This window comes from Prunus persica, chromosome G8 (genome assembly GCF_000346465.2).
Source record: "Prunus persica cultivar Lovell chromosome G8, Prunus_persica_NCBIv2, whole genome shotgun sequence".
Taxonomy (NCBI): Eukaryota; Viridiplantae; Streptophyta; class Magnoliopsida; order Rosales; family Rosaceae; genus Prunus; species Prunus persica.
Window position 1 is genome coordinate 5,422,599 of NC_034016.1, and position 14,240 is coordinate 5,436,838.

Genomic DNA, 14,240 nt, shown 5'->3' on the forward strand with positions numbered 1-14,240 from the left:
ATCCTGATGTCGGGCCCACTTTCTACCGAAATTTCAGCTGAGTCTCCCCTGTAAATTGGACTTTTCCCAAATTTTCAACCTGTTAAAAACACATTTATATATATATACAGTCCCGATCTCTTGGACTACAAGAGCCCAAGAGATTGTGATCATCCACTATTGGATATTAATCCAATGGTTTAAAAAAGTTTGTTAAAAGGAATACAAGAGTGAATAAATCATTGAATTTACATCCAACGGTGAGTGACCACGAATCTTTTGGACCCCTATAGTCCAAGAGATCATGACACATATATATATAGGGGACGGATCCGTGACACCATATTTTGACACAAGTGTTTACACAATTTTTGGGCCATTAGATTACTCCACTTTTAATGGTTGAGATTAAATGTGACATGAAAAATAGTTTTAATGTTTTAAATAAACAATCATTAATTTTATTTTTTCTCTCTCATAAAAATAAAATAAAATAATTGTCTCTGTAATATCCCAAACCAAAAATTCATAATTAAGGAATATTTTATTTTGCAAAAAGACAATTTTGCCCTCATAATATTTTATTAGGAAAAAGGTGACTTTTGATCGAGAAGGAATTTGACAATTCCGCTTGCGCCATTGCGTAGAGCACAGTGAAACGAGTTCATAAACACGTAGTGGGCCTGAATCGGAGTTGTAACGAGAAAGTTATGGTCAAAAGAGTCTCAGTGGCATAACCGTAAATATTTCAAAGTTGAATCTATAAAAACCAGCCAGCTCTTTCCTCTCGCGCAAAACTGCCCGCCGCCTTCCAGAGCTTGTTGACGCCGCCTCAGGGCACCACCGGCCACGGGACCGGTGGCAATGGAACCGCCGTCGAGTCCCCTACCTTTTCCGACCCTTCCCCGCCGGCTGCACGGCCTGTGCTGGCCGGAAATTGCAGAAAAGCGACGGGAACTCACTGAAACTTTAAGGCCGCCGATCTCCTTCCTCTGGCCACCATTTCTGTCGACCCAGGCACCCGGGACTAGACAGGCCCGCAAGAGAGACCGTCAGGAGGTCTAGCGAGCTCGGACCAGGAGTGAGTGGACTTTCTTTCATAAATGATTTTATATAAATGCTTTATATAAATGAGTTTACATAAATGATTTTATATTGATTTTATATAAATAAGTTTTTATAAATGAGTTTATATGAGTAAATTTCATTATTTGATTTTGAATAAGTTTTACCGAATGTTTTCCGAGCATGATTTGTGCCGTCAAATATCTTTATTTCTATGCTGTTTACTTGAACATGGTAGAAAGTGACTGAAAGAAGAGTTGAGATTTATATCAGAGAAAATAGCAGCTTAGTTTCAGACTTGCCAAATACAGTGAATTATCAGATTTTTCTAAAATATTTATTTTTAACCACCGTGTGTACCCAGTTATGGTGATTACCCTCAGATGGACCGATGTCTACGGACATCCAGTCTATTTACAATTCTGTCAGTGCACTTGACATTGCCTCACGAGTTTCTGGGACGCTCGGACCATGAGTGCAAGGATTTGCGGCTCGGCAGACTTGGTGTCCCGAGACCTGCCAGGATTTGCGGCTCGGCAGACTTGGTGTCCCGAGACTTGCCAGGATTTGCGGCTCGGCTGACTTCGTGTCCCCGAGACCTGCCAGGATTGCGGATCAGGCTGACTATGGTCCCCTGAATCCAGCCAGAGCGGCTCGAGTCGACTTGGTGTCATCGAGACCTGCCGGCGGATCAGGCTGACCATAGTCCCCTGAATCCTGCCAGTTTGCGGCTCGGATAGACTATATGTCGCCGAGACCTGCCAGGGGAATTGACGGAATTACAGGGGTACATCCGAGTGGTAGTTTTGATTAATTGCAGTGCTTTAATTCAAGTTTTGAGTACATTGCTTTATTGCAGGTTTGATTTCAGCACTTTTATCCAAATTGGATTTCAATGCTTTCATGCAAGTTTTATTGCTCTTGAAAGCGATTGCATATATTTCTATAAATATGTAACTGCGTTGACTTTCATATGTTTCCAAGATAGTTTAGATATTCAGTTTTACTCAACTGTATTTGATTTCATTGTTTTTATGCGAGAAGTATCGAGTTCGAATATGATTTACATATAATGCCTTGAGTTTAGTATGCTTCAAATCAGAGTACATATTCAGTGTTACTTAACTATTTTTTTACACCGGGGGTTAGTATATTCTTAGATATTTTATGAACCTTTATTTTTGGTACACTCACACTTTCAACTGTTTTGCGCCCCCAGGCTGTAGCGTGCACAAGACACCCACCACCGGGCCATCGTGACTTCCGCGCCTTCTGGTTCAAAAATGTTGGTATGCAAACCAATTAAGTGATCTGTAAGCTATCAAAATTGCTCTGATATATTGCCCTATAGTGAGAATGGAACTTTTGGCATGTTTATTGAAGTGCTGGCTGTTGGTTGTTTGGACGATTATGCTCGTTATGACAGGTGTAAGTTTTGGATTGAACGAAATTTAGGGGAGACTCTGCCGAAATTTCGGTAGAAGTCAAAGTCAAAATTTTAAGAAAAAGGGCAAATAGGTCTTTCGTGCTCGACATTTGCCAAGTGTCGGACACGCACAGGGTTCGACTCGAATTCCAAAGCGGAATTTGATTCGGGTCCTGTTAGTCTCTCTCCTTCCTTTTTCCTTGGAAACGTAATATCTCTCTCTCTCTCTCTCTCTCTCTCTCTCTCCAGATAGGTACAATTCATTAGCATATTAGTTCCTAGAAAGTTTTGAGAACATGATAATTAAGCATCCACTCGCCTAATCAATCCTGGACAATGGGAGGTTGTGCTTGGTAGACAGTTGCTTAAGAGATTTTGGTACAAGAATTTATGCATCCACTGCTGGAGGTTTTCAATTATATGTTGTAATTGTTTGAGGCTATTCTAGTGAATTACTGTAGCTTATTGAAATATTCTAATATGAGATGCTCCGCTCCAATTATTGTTTGGCTGGGAAAAACAGGTTCTTGAAAGATTTGGGAGAAGCTTAGAGAGTAGCTCGAACGAGCAATGCCATTTGAATTTTGGGTTCTTATATATCTTTCATTTCAAGAGCCATGTGCACAAATGTTCGTGGATGTATACATGTGTTTAGATATGGTCACCAGCTATTATATCAAAAATTGCCACACATGCTTGAGGGTTCATCAGAATAGCCCTCTATTCTTGCAGAACGCACGGCCTTTTCGTTACCGTTGTGTTGGAGTAAGAACTGAAGGGGATTTGTATCCCATAAATTTGGAGGGTAAGATCTAACATCAATTTCCCTCCCTACCATAAGAAGCATATAGAAAAGAATGAGATCTCACATCTTTGCACCAATTTTTTCGCTAACTGAGCCGGATACCAGAGAGAGAGAGAGAGAGAGAGAAAGTCCATATGATTTGTGGTTTAGGTAGGGTAGGGGTTGGAGTGGTGGTGGCGGCTTTTGGGATGAGAATGGGATGAGAGAGAGAGAAAAAAAGAAGAAGTAGAGGCAGAGGAGGAGGAGGAGGCGTCAATTCTCTTTAGAAGAAAGAGAGAGAATTAATTAATTAAAGATAATTAATGAGATGAGAGAGAATGAATTCTTAATTAATGCGGTATCAGAAATTTAATCCCAATGTATAAATATTAAGAGATTTTCTATTTAAACCCCACACTTCTCTTTGTTCACCCCAATACTTCAATCATTAAGCTGTAAGTTTTATTATTGTTAAAAGACAAAAAAAGTCATCCAACTTAATAATTAACCCTAGTATATCTATACACACACCCCACTACTCTTCATATTAAGTTTTAGAAACCTCCTTCCAACTTCTTGTTTACAAACTCACTCACTCACTCACTCACTCACTCTCTCTCTCTCTCTCTCTCTCTCTCTCTCTCTCTCTCTCTCTCTCTCATACAGACACACACAACAATACCCAAGTGTTAGAATTCCAGTTACAGTTCTTGGAGAGAGGTAAAGCTGTTTTCTTTCTCTAGAAAGTATTAAATTTCGGATTTGGGGTTTCATTTATTTGTGTTCTTTTTTTGCTGGGAACAAAGAAAATTGTGGGGTTTAAATAGAAAATCTCTTTTAGTTCTTATTTTTTCAGTTTGGGGTGTATTTAAGGGTAGTTTGGGAAGATAGCGGGATTTTCTTAGAAATTGTAAAAATTTAAATTAAAAGTTGGGGTGAACTTAGAACATGGGGTAGAGAAGCGTGGGGTTTAAATAGAAAATCTCAATATTAATTAAAGAAAAAAATATTTTTTGCCATGTCAGGTTTAATCTCAACCATTAAAAGTGGAATAATCTAATGGCCCAAAAATTGTGTCAAAAATATGGTGCCACGAATCCGCCCTCATATATACAGTCCCCTTCTATTGAGGGACGCCCTTTAGGGTACTCTATGAATTTTTTTTTCAACGATCCAAACAATCTATTTTTTAGATCTTCATTCATAGATCATCCTTACAAAAAATTAGACAAATCGGAAACCGTTTCGACATCCAATTGTGTCCTACAAAATCAATGAACACGGTGCTTTAAGAAAGTACTAAAATTTCAAGAACTCAATTGAATGATCAAATGATATTGGATTCAAGTGATTTTTTGTAGAGATGATTTTTGAATGAGTATCTACAAAATAGAAGGTTCGGATTAGTGAAATACAATCCGGAGTGGGCCCTACAAGGGGTGTCCCTCAATGGAAGCTCTCTGTATATATATCCCAACAGGTAGCATGCTTCGAATGCAATTAAACAGTTTACAACAAAGGCCTTCGGCCCCACAAATCAAACCATAGCACGGGTGATAATAGAGCAAATCTAATAATTTCGATTGCAACATAAACAAAGTTCAACGGAAATGAAATGAAGAAAAGAATCCTACTGAGACTCAGAGTTCAGAAGTGGAAATCTCGGCTCGGTCGTACGATTCGAACAACGCTACTGCCTGAGGGGCGCAAAACAGAAAAGTGTGATGAGTGGACAAAAATAAAGTTCAGTTCACAGTTGAAACCAACATAGTATAACCCCACCGTTTAGAAAACAATGTTGAAAACCAATGCATTCAAAACCATCATAATCATATGCATATGCATATAAAGTTTGGTCAAAACCAAAACTAAATCCGAAATCCCACAATGAAACTTTAATACTCAACCCATCCAAAATTTTCCTTATAACACCCAAACTAAACTCTCGAAACGCATGCCCGTTGGCACTACAAACGAGAAAATATCCTCACCGAGAAACAAGAACAAATGAATAGTTATATATATAATATAATATAAGAGATATATAAGTTAATTTACCAACCTTAGAAATGTGCAGCAAAATAGTAAATGTTTCATATATGTTTTTTTTAGAGTGATGCTAAATGAACCCTAAAATTAACTGAGCACATCCTATGATCTCAATACACTCTAATATTTAAATCAAAATATAAAATTAACTAAGTACACCTTATTTAACTACCAAAAATACCTTTGATACACCATAATACATTATATCACATCTCATTTGCCATATCATATTTTAATTTCTTCTAAATCTTTTGTTCTTCACATTAAAAGGAGTCAATTTGAACAAATCTAGGTTTTTATTTGTTTTACAAATTCCTTTTTTTTTTTTCCTCATCTCTATGGGGTTTTGATTTAGTCTTCAAATAACGAATTTATTCAAACTGGTTCGACAGCAAGCGATATGGGTCTAATAGCTACGGCAAACTTGATTCAAATAAAAACTAATTCCCAAATACCTTCTTATAGTTGAACTTTAGATCCAACTAATAACTTCAATGATTATTAAAAAATAGTTAGATGGTCTTCCACTTTCAGATTGGGCCTCTTAATAATTTCTTTAACCTTCATGTCTAATGGGGGAATTGTTGGACATCAAGGAAGGGGCAAAGGAACGAACATTCAATGACACCTCTTTGCACTACCGTGAATGTTCTTTGCGTTGTTCGTCATCAGCACCAAGTAATACGAAAACTTCTCTACGTTTGATTATGGTTGGATATGGTAAGTAGGGTGTACTCATTAAAATTATATTTAATATATCCTTTTTGGTCATTTTATATTAGGATAAATTAACCATTGGTCATTAAGGCGTATTCTCAAAATACTGATATCTACAGCTGTGGCAATAGGCCCCTGATTTGGTAAGACGCCGATTTGTCCACTATTAGTAGATAAAATAGTTTCTTTCACTTCAAAACGTATCCTTATTTTTTTTTTACTTATTTATTTGTACATCTGTACATCGGTTACTTTTGATTTCGAGAGTCTTTTTTGCTTTAGAAAGATTAGCCTTGTCTTTGTTTATGTCTCGGGTTGGAAAAAATTACTATAGTAATTCAATAAATAGTAGTTGGTAGTAAGGTGTATTCAGTTAATTTTAGGATTCATTTAGCACCACTCTTTTTTTATTCAATATTGGATGTATGTTTAGGTTAGACATATACTTTAGTTCTTAATAATTAACAAGCATAAGTTAATTATTAATAATATTCCAATATTAGACTTAAATAAGGTTTCATATTTGAATCTCCCCTCATTATTGATTTTTTTAAAAAATCATGTTATTGAAAAAAAAAATCACAATTTTATACTACAGTGGACATGATCCGAATTAATTTGCTTTAGACGTTAACCTAATTATATCATTGAATAAAACCAATCCATTTAGTGATTAGTCTAGTTCAGTTATTTTCTAGTTATAATTGAGAAATTTTTTTACTTTTGAAAATTGTGAAATTTTGAGAGATATGACACCAAACGGTTGATATCAATGCATGAGATGAAACATATAAGTGAAATGTTATAAACCAACTAATTGCAGTTTGGTTCATTTCAAATCAAAAGTATACATTTTTTTGTGTAAAAATCGAACTAGTTTAACATGGCTGGTTTGAATTGTTATGGTGATTTTTTGCCACATCCCTAATTCATACTAACATATAATATCTTATAGTACCTCAGATGGTTTATATAGGTTTAATTATTCTTGTGCCCATTGAAAATTTTTCCGAATTTCACTTTGCTCTTGAACACGACTTTAACCAAAGTTGCCTCCTAAACCCACTTTTCACGTCCCACTTTGCTACTAGTCTAGTTCATCAAGCTCGATGATGTGCCGTATGTGGGCCCCGATATTTTTCTTATATGAATGTTATATGGGCAAAAAGAATATATATAAAAAAACGTTCATTCCAAGCAAACTTCTTATAATATGAATCAAAATATACATGTGTTATAATATGGGTGCATTGATAACATAATGTGACAGGTTAGAATTATTTAAAAAAAAAAAAATAGTAATGCTATTTAGACACATAAGATTGACCATATTAGATGATCATCTTCTCTGACGACTGATGTGGTCATGCCACGTCAAATAATAAATATTACCATGTGAGTTCTATTTTTATTTACTATTTTGTTAATAATTCTTAAAACCCAAAAATAAAATTAACCCTACCGTTATGTGTGTGAAAATATTTTTCTATTGTAGACACTGTAAATCAAACTCTTACGTTTTGTGTCTTCTGATTATACTATATATAGAGTGAGTTGAGTCGAATTAAGTCCAATCTGACAATGGGAAAGGAAAGGAAAAATATTTTCTTACAATTTTGCATGATCTGTAAAATATATTTATTCATTTATGTACATCTGAAATTTATTTCAATCATAGATAAGTTAAATCAAACTATCTTCTTTTAAATTTTGTGTGCAGTTGGTTTAAATGAAACGTACTGCTAGCCTTTATTTTTAAAGAAAAATTAGGTTTTAGACATAATTAACTTTATTAATTAGTTTGTAAGATATTGGATATTTTGGTTTTAGTTTTAATACCTAGGAAAAAATTACTATTTTGGATTAGCCCAAAGAGAGGCCCAGATTCGTTGGCCCATTTGTAAACCTATACAGTAAATGATGCTTTTGCCCCTGAATGTTTAAACAAGGCGCGACTTCTCTGTTTCGTTTTCGTTCTCGTTCGTTTGGCAGCAGCTTCGTGTTCTTCTCTGTTTCGTCTTCGAGCTCAGTTGTTTGGCAGCAGATTTCGTTCGTTTGGCAGGCAAATTTCGTTCGACGACGAGCAGCAACGACGAGCAGCAACGACGACGATCAGCAACGACGAGCAGAAACCACCACCAACAACGACAACCACTGACGACTATCGAAGCGATTTTCACTCTCTTGGGACTATCGAAGCGATTTTCACTCTCTTGGGAAAAAAACAGTAAGAAAATGACCCTCTAACACAGATTTGTCTTCGATTTTAGGGATTACACATTTTTGCTGTTGTTCTTTATGCAATGCAGTTTTTGGAAAAATGGATGAATCGTTGGATTCAAAACTACTCTTCGTTTAGGTTTTGCTTCGTTTATAGGGATTAACCATTCAAAATCATTGGATTCAAAATTTCTGGTTGTTTGTACTAAATTTTGAACCAGAAACTGCAATGCAGTTTCTGGTTCCATAATTCAATTTCAGAGTGCTTTTTGCTAGGGTTTATGGGAATATTATAACTGCTCATGAAGTCAAACGTGTTTTGATATTCAGTACTGTCTTTGCATTTTGATTTCTGGTTGTTTGTAGCAAATTTTGAACCAGAAACTGCAATGCAGTTTCTGGTTCCATAATTCAATTTCAGAGTGCTTTTTGCTAGGGTTTATGGGAATGTTATAACTGCTCATGAAGTCAAACGTGTTTTGATATTCTGTTTTTGTTTGTTGTTTTGTTTGCATTTTCAAGGCTAATGGAGGTGTGTGTCATTGCCAAGTGCACATATAAGTCGGAAACCATCATGTTTTCAGTTTCATCAGAGTCATCCATGGTTGATATTTTGAAGACATTGTGTCTGAGGTTTAGGGGTTTGCAGTTGGGTTGTTTCACATTACGGTATTCGGTGCCCAGTTATCCGAGTTGTTTTCTAGAAACGGATAGCGATTTGGACTTGATGAGGACATTTTTGTTGATATCAAATGAGAAGACTGTTGATATTTTAGTGAAGGATTTATGCGGGAGCAGTGAATATAGTGGTGATTTTTGTGTAAATAAGGAGTTGATAGCATGTGAAAAGGGCGAGTCGTCGTGTTCTAGTACTGTCGAAGACAGAAACGAGTTTTTGGGCAGGTCGAAGAGAGCAAGTGCTAAGCCTTTGTTGTCGAATGAGTGGGAGACATACATACATCATGTGGGGCAGAAGTTTGACGGTGGTGCAGAGGAGTTCCGGTTGAAATTGTGCAAGTACGCTCTTGAAGTAGGATTTAATTTTGAATATGCCGGCAATGACAAGAAGCGGGTGGTTGCTGTTTGTTCGAATAAGAAATTGGAGGGTTGCAGCTGGCGTGTTTATGCTTCTCGTTGTGAAGCTACTGGAAGTTTTGTAATTCGGACGTTAAATAATGTTCATACATGTGCGGGTCGGATACGGGAATCAAAGAGTAAGATGATGAGGTCTCGTGTGGTGTCCTCCCTCATTGTGGACAGAATTCGTGCAAAACCAGAGCTGAAGCCAGTTGAGATTATACACGAGTTCAAAGATTATTATGGTATAGACATTTCATACTACCACGCATGGTTTGGCAAAGAGTTAGCTAAATTGGACGTTCACGGTGATGAGTCGAAGTCCTTCAACGAGTTAGTGTGGTATGTGGACGCGGTAAAGGAAACTAACACTGGTTCTCTCTGCACTCTTGATTGTGAAGCTGGAATTAATCGCTTTCGACGGTTTTTTGTGTCTTTTGGCGGTTGCATTGCTGGATTTCAATATTGCATACCCTTGTTGTTCATTGATGCTACGTTTTTGAAGAGCAAGTACAAGGGGCAGCTTCTGTGTGCTTCGGGAAAGAATGGAAATCAAGGTATGGTTACTGTAATGTATTGCAGATTTTCATTTGTTGCAATTTTTAGCAGAAACTGCATTGCAGTTTCCCTTTTTTGAGCAGATTTGTTTTCATAAACTGCACTGCAGTTTCCCTTTTTTGCTTATACTTGTGCTTTTGGTTTTGTTTTGCAGGGTTTTATCCTCTAGCTTTTGGAGTTGTTGATTCTGAGACAGAGGAGAATTGGACTTGGTTTCTTCAACATTTGGCTTCTATATTGCTACCGATGGGGAGAGTGGTGACCTTTTTCTCGGACCGCAATCAAGGTTTGTTAAATGCAATGGGGTTTGTGTTTCCCGGATGGCCTCATTCTTACTGTTATTATCACCTCAAACAGAATTTGATATCAAAGTACCCGAAGTCAGGTTATGGGAAACTGCTCCAAGACCGTGTTATCAATTTATTTAGTAGATGCGCATATGCTGTTACGGAGGAAGAGTTTAAGGTAGCAATGGAGGAGTTGGTGATTGTTGGGAGTTCGAAAGTGAAGACATTTATATCTGATTTGTCTAGAGATCACTATGCCAACGCATTTTTCAAAGGAATGCGTTACGGGGAGATGGCAAACAGTTTAGCGGAGTCCTTTAATAATTGGGTTGGTGTGTTTCGAGATTTGCCGGTGCTACCTTTGATAGAAGGGATTCGACAGAAATTGATGGTATTGAATTCTCAACGAAGAATTGAAGCGGAGAAGTGGACAACAGTTTTGTGTCCGGAGATGGAGACTAGACTCTGTGAAAATGCGGAGGCCGGTAGGACTTGGGCAGTTCGTCGTTCTAATAGCACTGTTTTTGAAGTATTTGCTGATTATTCTGTTATGGTTGATCTCGAGCAAAGGACTTGTTCTTGCCGTCTTTGGCAAATTGACGGTTTTCCTTGCACACATGCGGTGGCTGCAATCCTAGCAAAGAGAGATTCAGTTTATGATTACGTGGAGTGTTACTACAAAACCGACTTCTTTCGAAAAGCCTATGAGAGTCCTATTTTTCCTATTCCAGATATTGGGAAAGGATTGGGCAGCAATGGTTCTGCCGCTGGAGTTGTGCTTCCGCCAATTACAAAGAGGCCAGCCGGAAGACCACCAACAAAGAGGATCAAAGTTTTTGGTGAATTTAAAAGGCCATTGAAATGCAGTCGGTGCAGTGTTGCTGGGCACAATAGGAAGACTTGCAAGGCTATTATATGAACACTCCTTCTCATTTGACAATTTTTTATTTTAGATATGGTTTAGCGAATATATAGTCAGTTTCTGCGTTGCACTTTTTGCAAAAACTGTATTGCAGTTTTAGTTGCTTGTAATTGGCTACACAGCGTCTAATTGGATATTGTGATTCTTTTTTGAAGTTAATGAAAATTATACAATTGTTTAATGAGTGGATATTCGTTTTCGACTGCCATTCAATGCTTGTTTTCAGATTTTGAGCAGATTTTGTTGCAGAAACTGCAATGCAGTTTCTGTTTATTTCAGATTTTGTTGCAGAAACTGCATTGCAGTTTCTGTTTATTTCAGATTTCTGTTTATTTCAGATTTTGAGCAGATTTTGTTGCAGATTATGAGCAGAAACTACATTTCAATGCTGACCTACTTAAATGTGTTTTGAACAAAGTTTTAGTACTTTGATTATGGCTTTGGCTTTTGGGTTCTTTTCACATTTTTGGATATTGTGATTCTTTTTTGAAGTTAATGAAAATTATACAATTGTTTAATGAGTGGATATTCGTTTTCGACTGCCATTCAATGCTTGTTTTCAGATTTTGAGCAGATTTTGTTGCAGAAACTGCAATGCAGTTTCTGTTTATTTCAGATTTTGTTGCAGAAACTGCATTGCAGTTTGTTTGTTTCCTTTTGGTTTTGTTGCATCCTGTTCCAAGATTATATTACAGTTTATATATGTATAGGAAATATGTTCTCATATACCATAACTAGAAATATTTACAAACATCCACAAGAATTAAGATACATATTGTCTTGAGTTAACGAAAGGCAAATCACTAGAGACGATTAATTACACAGTTTTTGTGGTGTAGGAGTTTTGTGACATATTGTGCTCGATATTCATTCATGAATTTCTTGTCCACGCTTTTTGGAATGGGCTGTCCTTGTGCTATTTTATCCATATAGAACATGACGAACATGCCGCAATCCAATCTGCAAATGAAATACGAGATTAGTTTTTTTTGCTTTTGAATGATTTCAAACTGTAATGAATAGTTGAGTAGACACAATTCTTACGAAGATGCACTTTGTTGAGCACATTCCATGTCATCCTCAAATGGAAACTGCAATGGATTTTGCATAATCCATTTGAGAGTGAGTTCTTCATTTGGAGTCAAATCTTTTTGTACAAGTGTTGGGGGCCCTTCTTTTTGCTTCACAAGTGTTGGTTTTTTTTTTGTTTCTATGAACACTCGTGCTTGAGGTCTTATATATTCTAGCCACCCTTCAACAATATTAACCTGTTTAAAGAAGAAGAAAAAAAGAGAAAAAGAAATGGTAATCAATGCATTGCATATTATAGTTTTGGTCTGAAATTAGGCAGTATGTATAATACAGAAACTGCAATGCAGTTTCTGTTTGTGTTTGTGCTGAGAAATTAAGACAGTTTCATTCCACTTACAAAGTTTCGAGCAATGTCAATGCACCTTTCTTCTTTTCTACGTCCCAACGATCTAAGTGGATTGTAGTGTCTCCACTTTCGTTCATTTTTGTGAAATGTGAGAAGTGTGAAGTGGAACTCTTCTTGTGAAATAATTGGGAAGAAAAGAACATTGCATTTCCCGAGTTTTTCAAGTAAGGGTTCATACAAGAACCTGTGCCAAGATGGCTCTAGGAAGCTTTGCATGTAAGCCTGATATCACAGAATGGCAATTTGTTAGTATATATTTTTTCGAAAACTGCAGTGCATTGTCTGTTTAAACAATTTTGAATTTTCAAAATAATACTTACCCAAGTCCATGTGGACATGTACTGTGGACTCTCTGTCTGCATGAGCTCTATTTTATCCTCCTCTATTTGGATATAGGCCTCAATGACCTGTTTCACATTGATTGGAGAAAAATGGAATTATAAATGGGGAATATAGGTAGCATAAATAAAAAATACAGTGCAGTGTGTGTTATAGAATTGGTAAATACTTACGTTTTGTGACAGTTCCAGGTCCCATACAATATCTTTGAGATCATGGTTTGTCACTTTCTCATCATTGAGTCCTGCCCAGAAGATATCACTGCGGATTCGAATACATGAAATTCACAAGATTAGTTTTAGTTTAATTGTAATTAAAAGATGAAAGAATTGTTATTTTGGAATAGAGATGTTACCGAAGTTGAGTGCTTAAGTAGTGTTTTTCAATGCTTTCCCTGTCCGGCTTTGGAATTTTCTGCCACACCTTTTTCTGACCCCATCCTAGTTTTTTCTTTGTTTGCTTTTTTTGTCCTTCATCTTCATCACTTGATTGTTGTAGATCCACAGGTATTGAATCATGAAGGCTCGTTCCTTTAGGGGGGTTAGGAATTGGATTTGTGGCATCGGGCTGAGATGCCTCTTGTGTTAACTGCAGATTGAAAGGAAACTAATTAGAAACTTCATTCGATAAAACAGAAACTGCAATGCAGTTTCCATTTCTGTAAAGCAGATAACACACTGCATTGCAGGAAACGGAAACTGCATTGCAGTTTCTGTTTCTGCAATGCAGAAAATAGAAAAAAGCAGCAGCTTGAACTGCAGTAATTGCATACCTCCTCGGAAGAGATAAGCTTGAATTGTGGTAGTTCTTCATCATCCTTTTTTGCCTCCTTTTTTGTTTTCTTATTTTTTTCGTACACATAGCAAGATGCTTGAAGCCTCTTTCTTTCTCTGTTCTTCACCCTTTGTACTCTTGAAGGAACATCAGGTGTTGGAGCATCTTGCTTCTTCTCTTCTTCTCTCTCTTCTTGTTGCTTCTCTTCTTCTTTCTTTTCTTCTTCTTTCTCTTCAACTGGTTGTGTTGGTTGTTTTGTAGGCAGATCCATCTCCATTTCAAAGATTGTTGGGTCTGACAACAAGCTTTCAATTTCTGCCTTGTACTTTTCTTGAATCTCCTTTTTCTTGGCAATCTTCTCCATGTCAATACCAGTTTCCTTGCCTTCCTATTCTGCAATCCTCCTTTTCAGATTTTGTATTTCATTAAGCTGAACTGTAGATTCCACTGTCATGGTGGCAGTCACACATTCTTCATTATCTAATTTCTCTATGTATGTTGCCAACTCCACTTCCAGCTCCTTTGATCTCTTTTCTGCTTGGATAAATATATCCCACAATTCCTTCATTTTCTTCTCACTGTCTTCATTCTTTTCATCCTTCCAC

General features: G+C 36.8%; 3 protein-coding genes across 4 annotated transcripts; 1 reads left to right on the forward strand and 2 right to left on the reverse strand.

Moving 5' to 3' along the window:
* On the forward strand, positions 8,696–11,254 carry LOC109950706. Its single transcript, XM_020570633.1, has 2 exons — positions 8,696–9,874; positions 10,030–11,254. The coding sequence occupies exons 1-2, from the start codon at positions 8,767–8,769 to the stop codon at positions 11,079–11,081; spliced, it is 2,160 nt and encodes a 719-aa protein (XP_020426222.1). The 5' UTR covers positions 8,696–8,766; the 3' UTR covers positions 11,082–11,254.
* Positions 11,790–12,875, reverse strand: LOC109950761. 2 transcript variants are annotated; one of them, XM_020570839.1, is made up of 3 exons: positions 12,514–12,875; positions 12,129–12,352; positions 11,790–12,044 (listed from the first exon to the last, which is right to left on the reverse strand). In XM_020570839.1, the coding sequence occupies exons 1-3, from the start codon at positions 12,736–12,738 to the stop codon at positions 11,888–11,890; spliced, it is 606 nt and encodes a 201-aa protein (XP_020426428.1). In that variant the 5' UTR covers positions 12,739–12,875; the 3' UTR covers positions 11,790–11,887. The 2 variants fall into 2 exon arrangements, 1 of the variants encoding a protein (XP_020426428.1); XR_002273060.1 differs by having other exon boundaries at positions 11,790–12,352; positions 12,539–12,875.
* LOC109950796 (translation initiation factor IF-2-like) lies at positions 12,960–14,016 on the reverse strand. Its single transcript, XM_020570921.1, has 3 exons — positions 13,634–14,016; positions 13,217–13,449; positions 12,960–13,122 (listed from the first exon to the last, which is right to left on the reverse strand). The coding sequence occupies exons 1-3, from the start codon at positions 13,997–13,999 to the stop codon at positions 12,960–12,962; spliced, it is 762 nt and encodes a 253-aa protein (XP_020426510.1). The 5' UTR covers positions 14,000–14,016.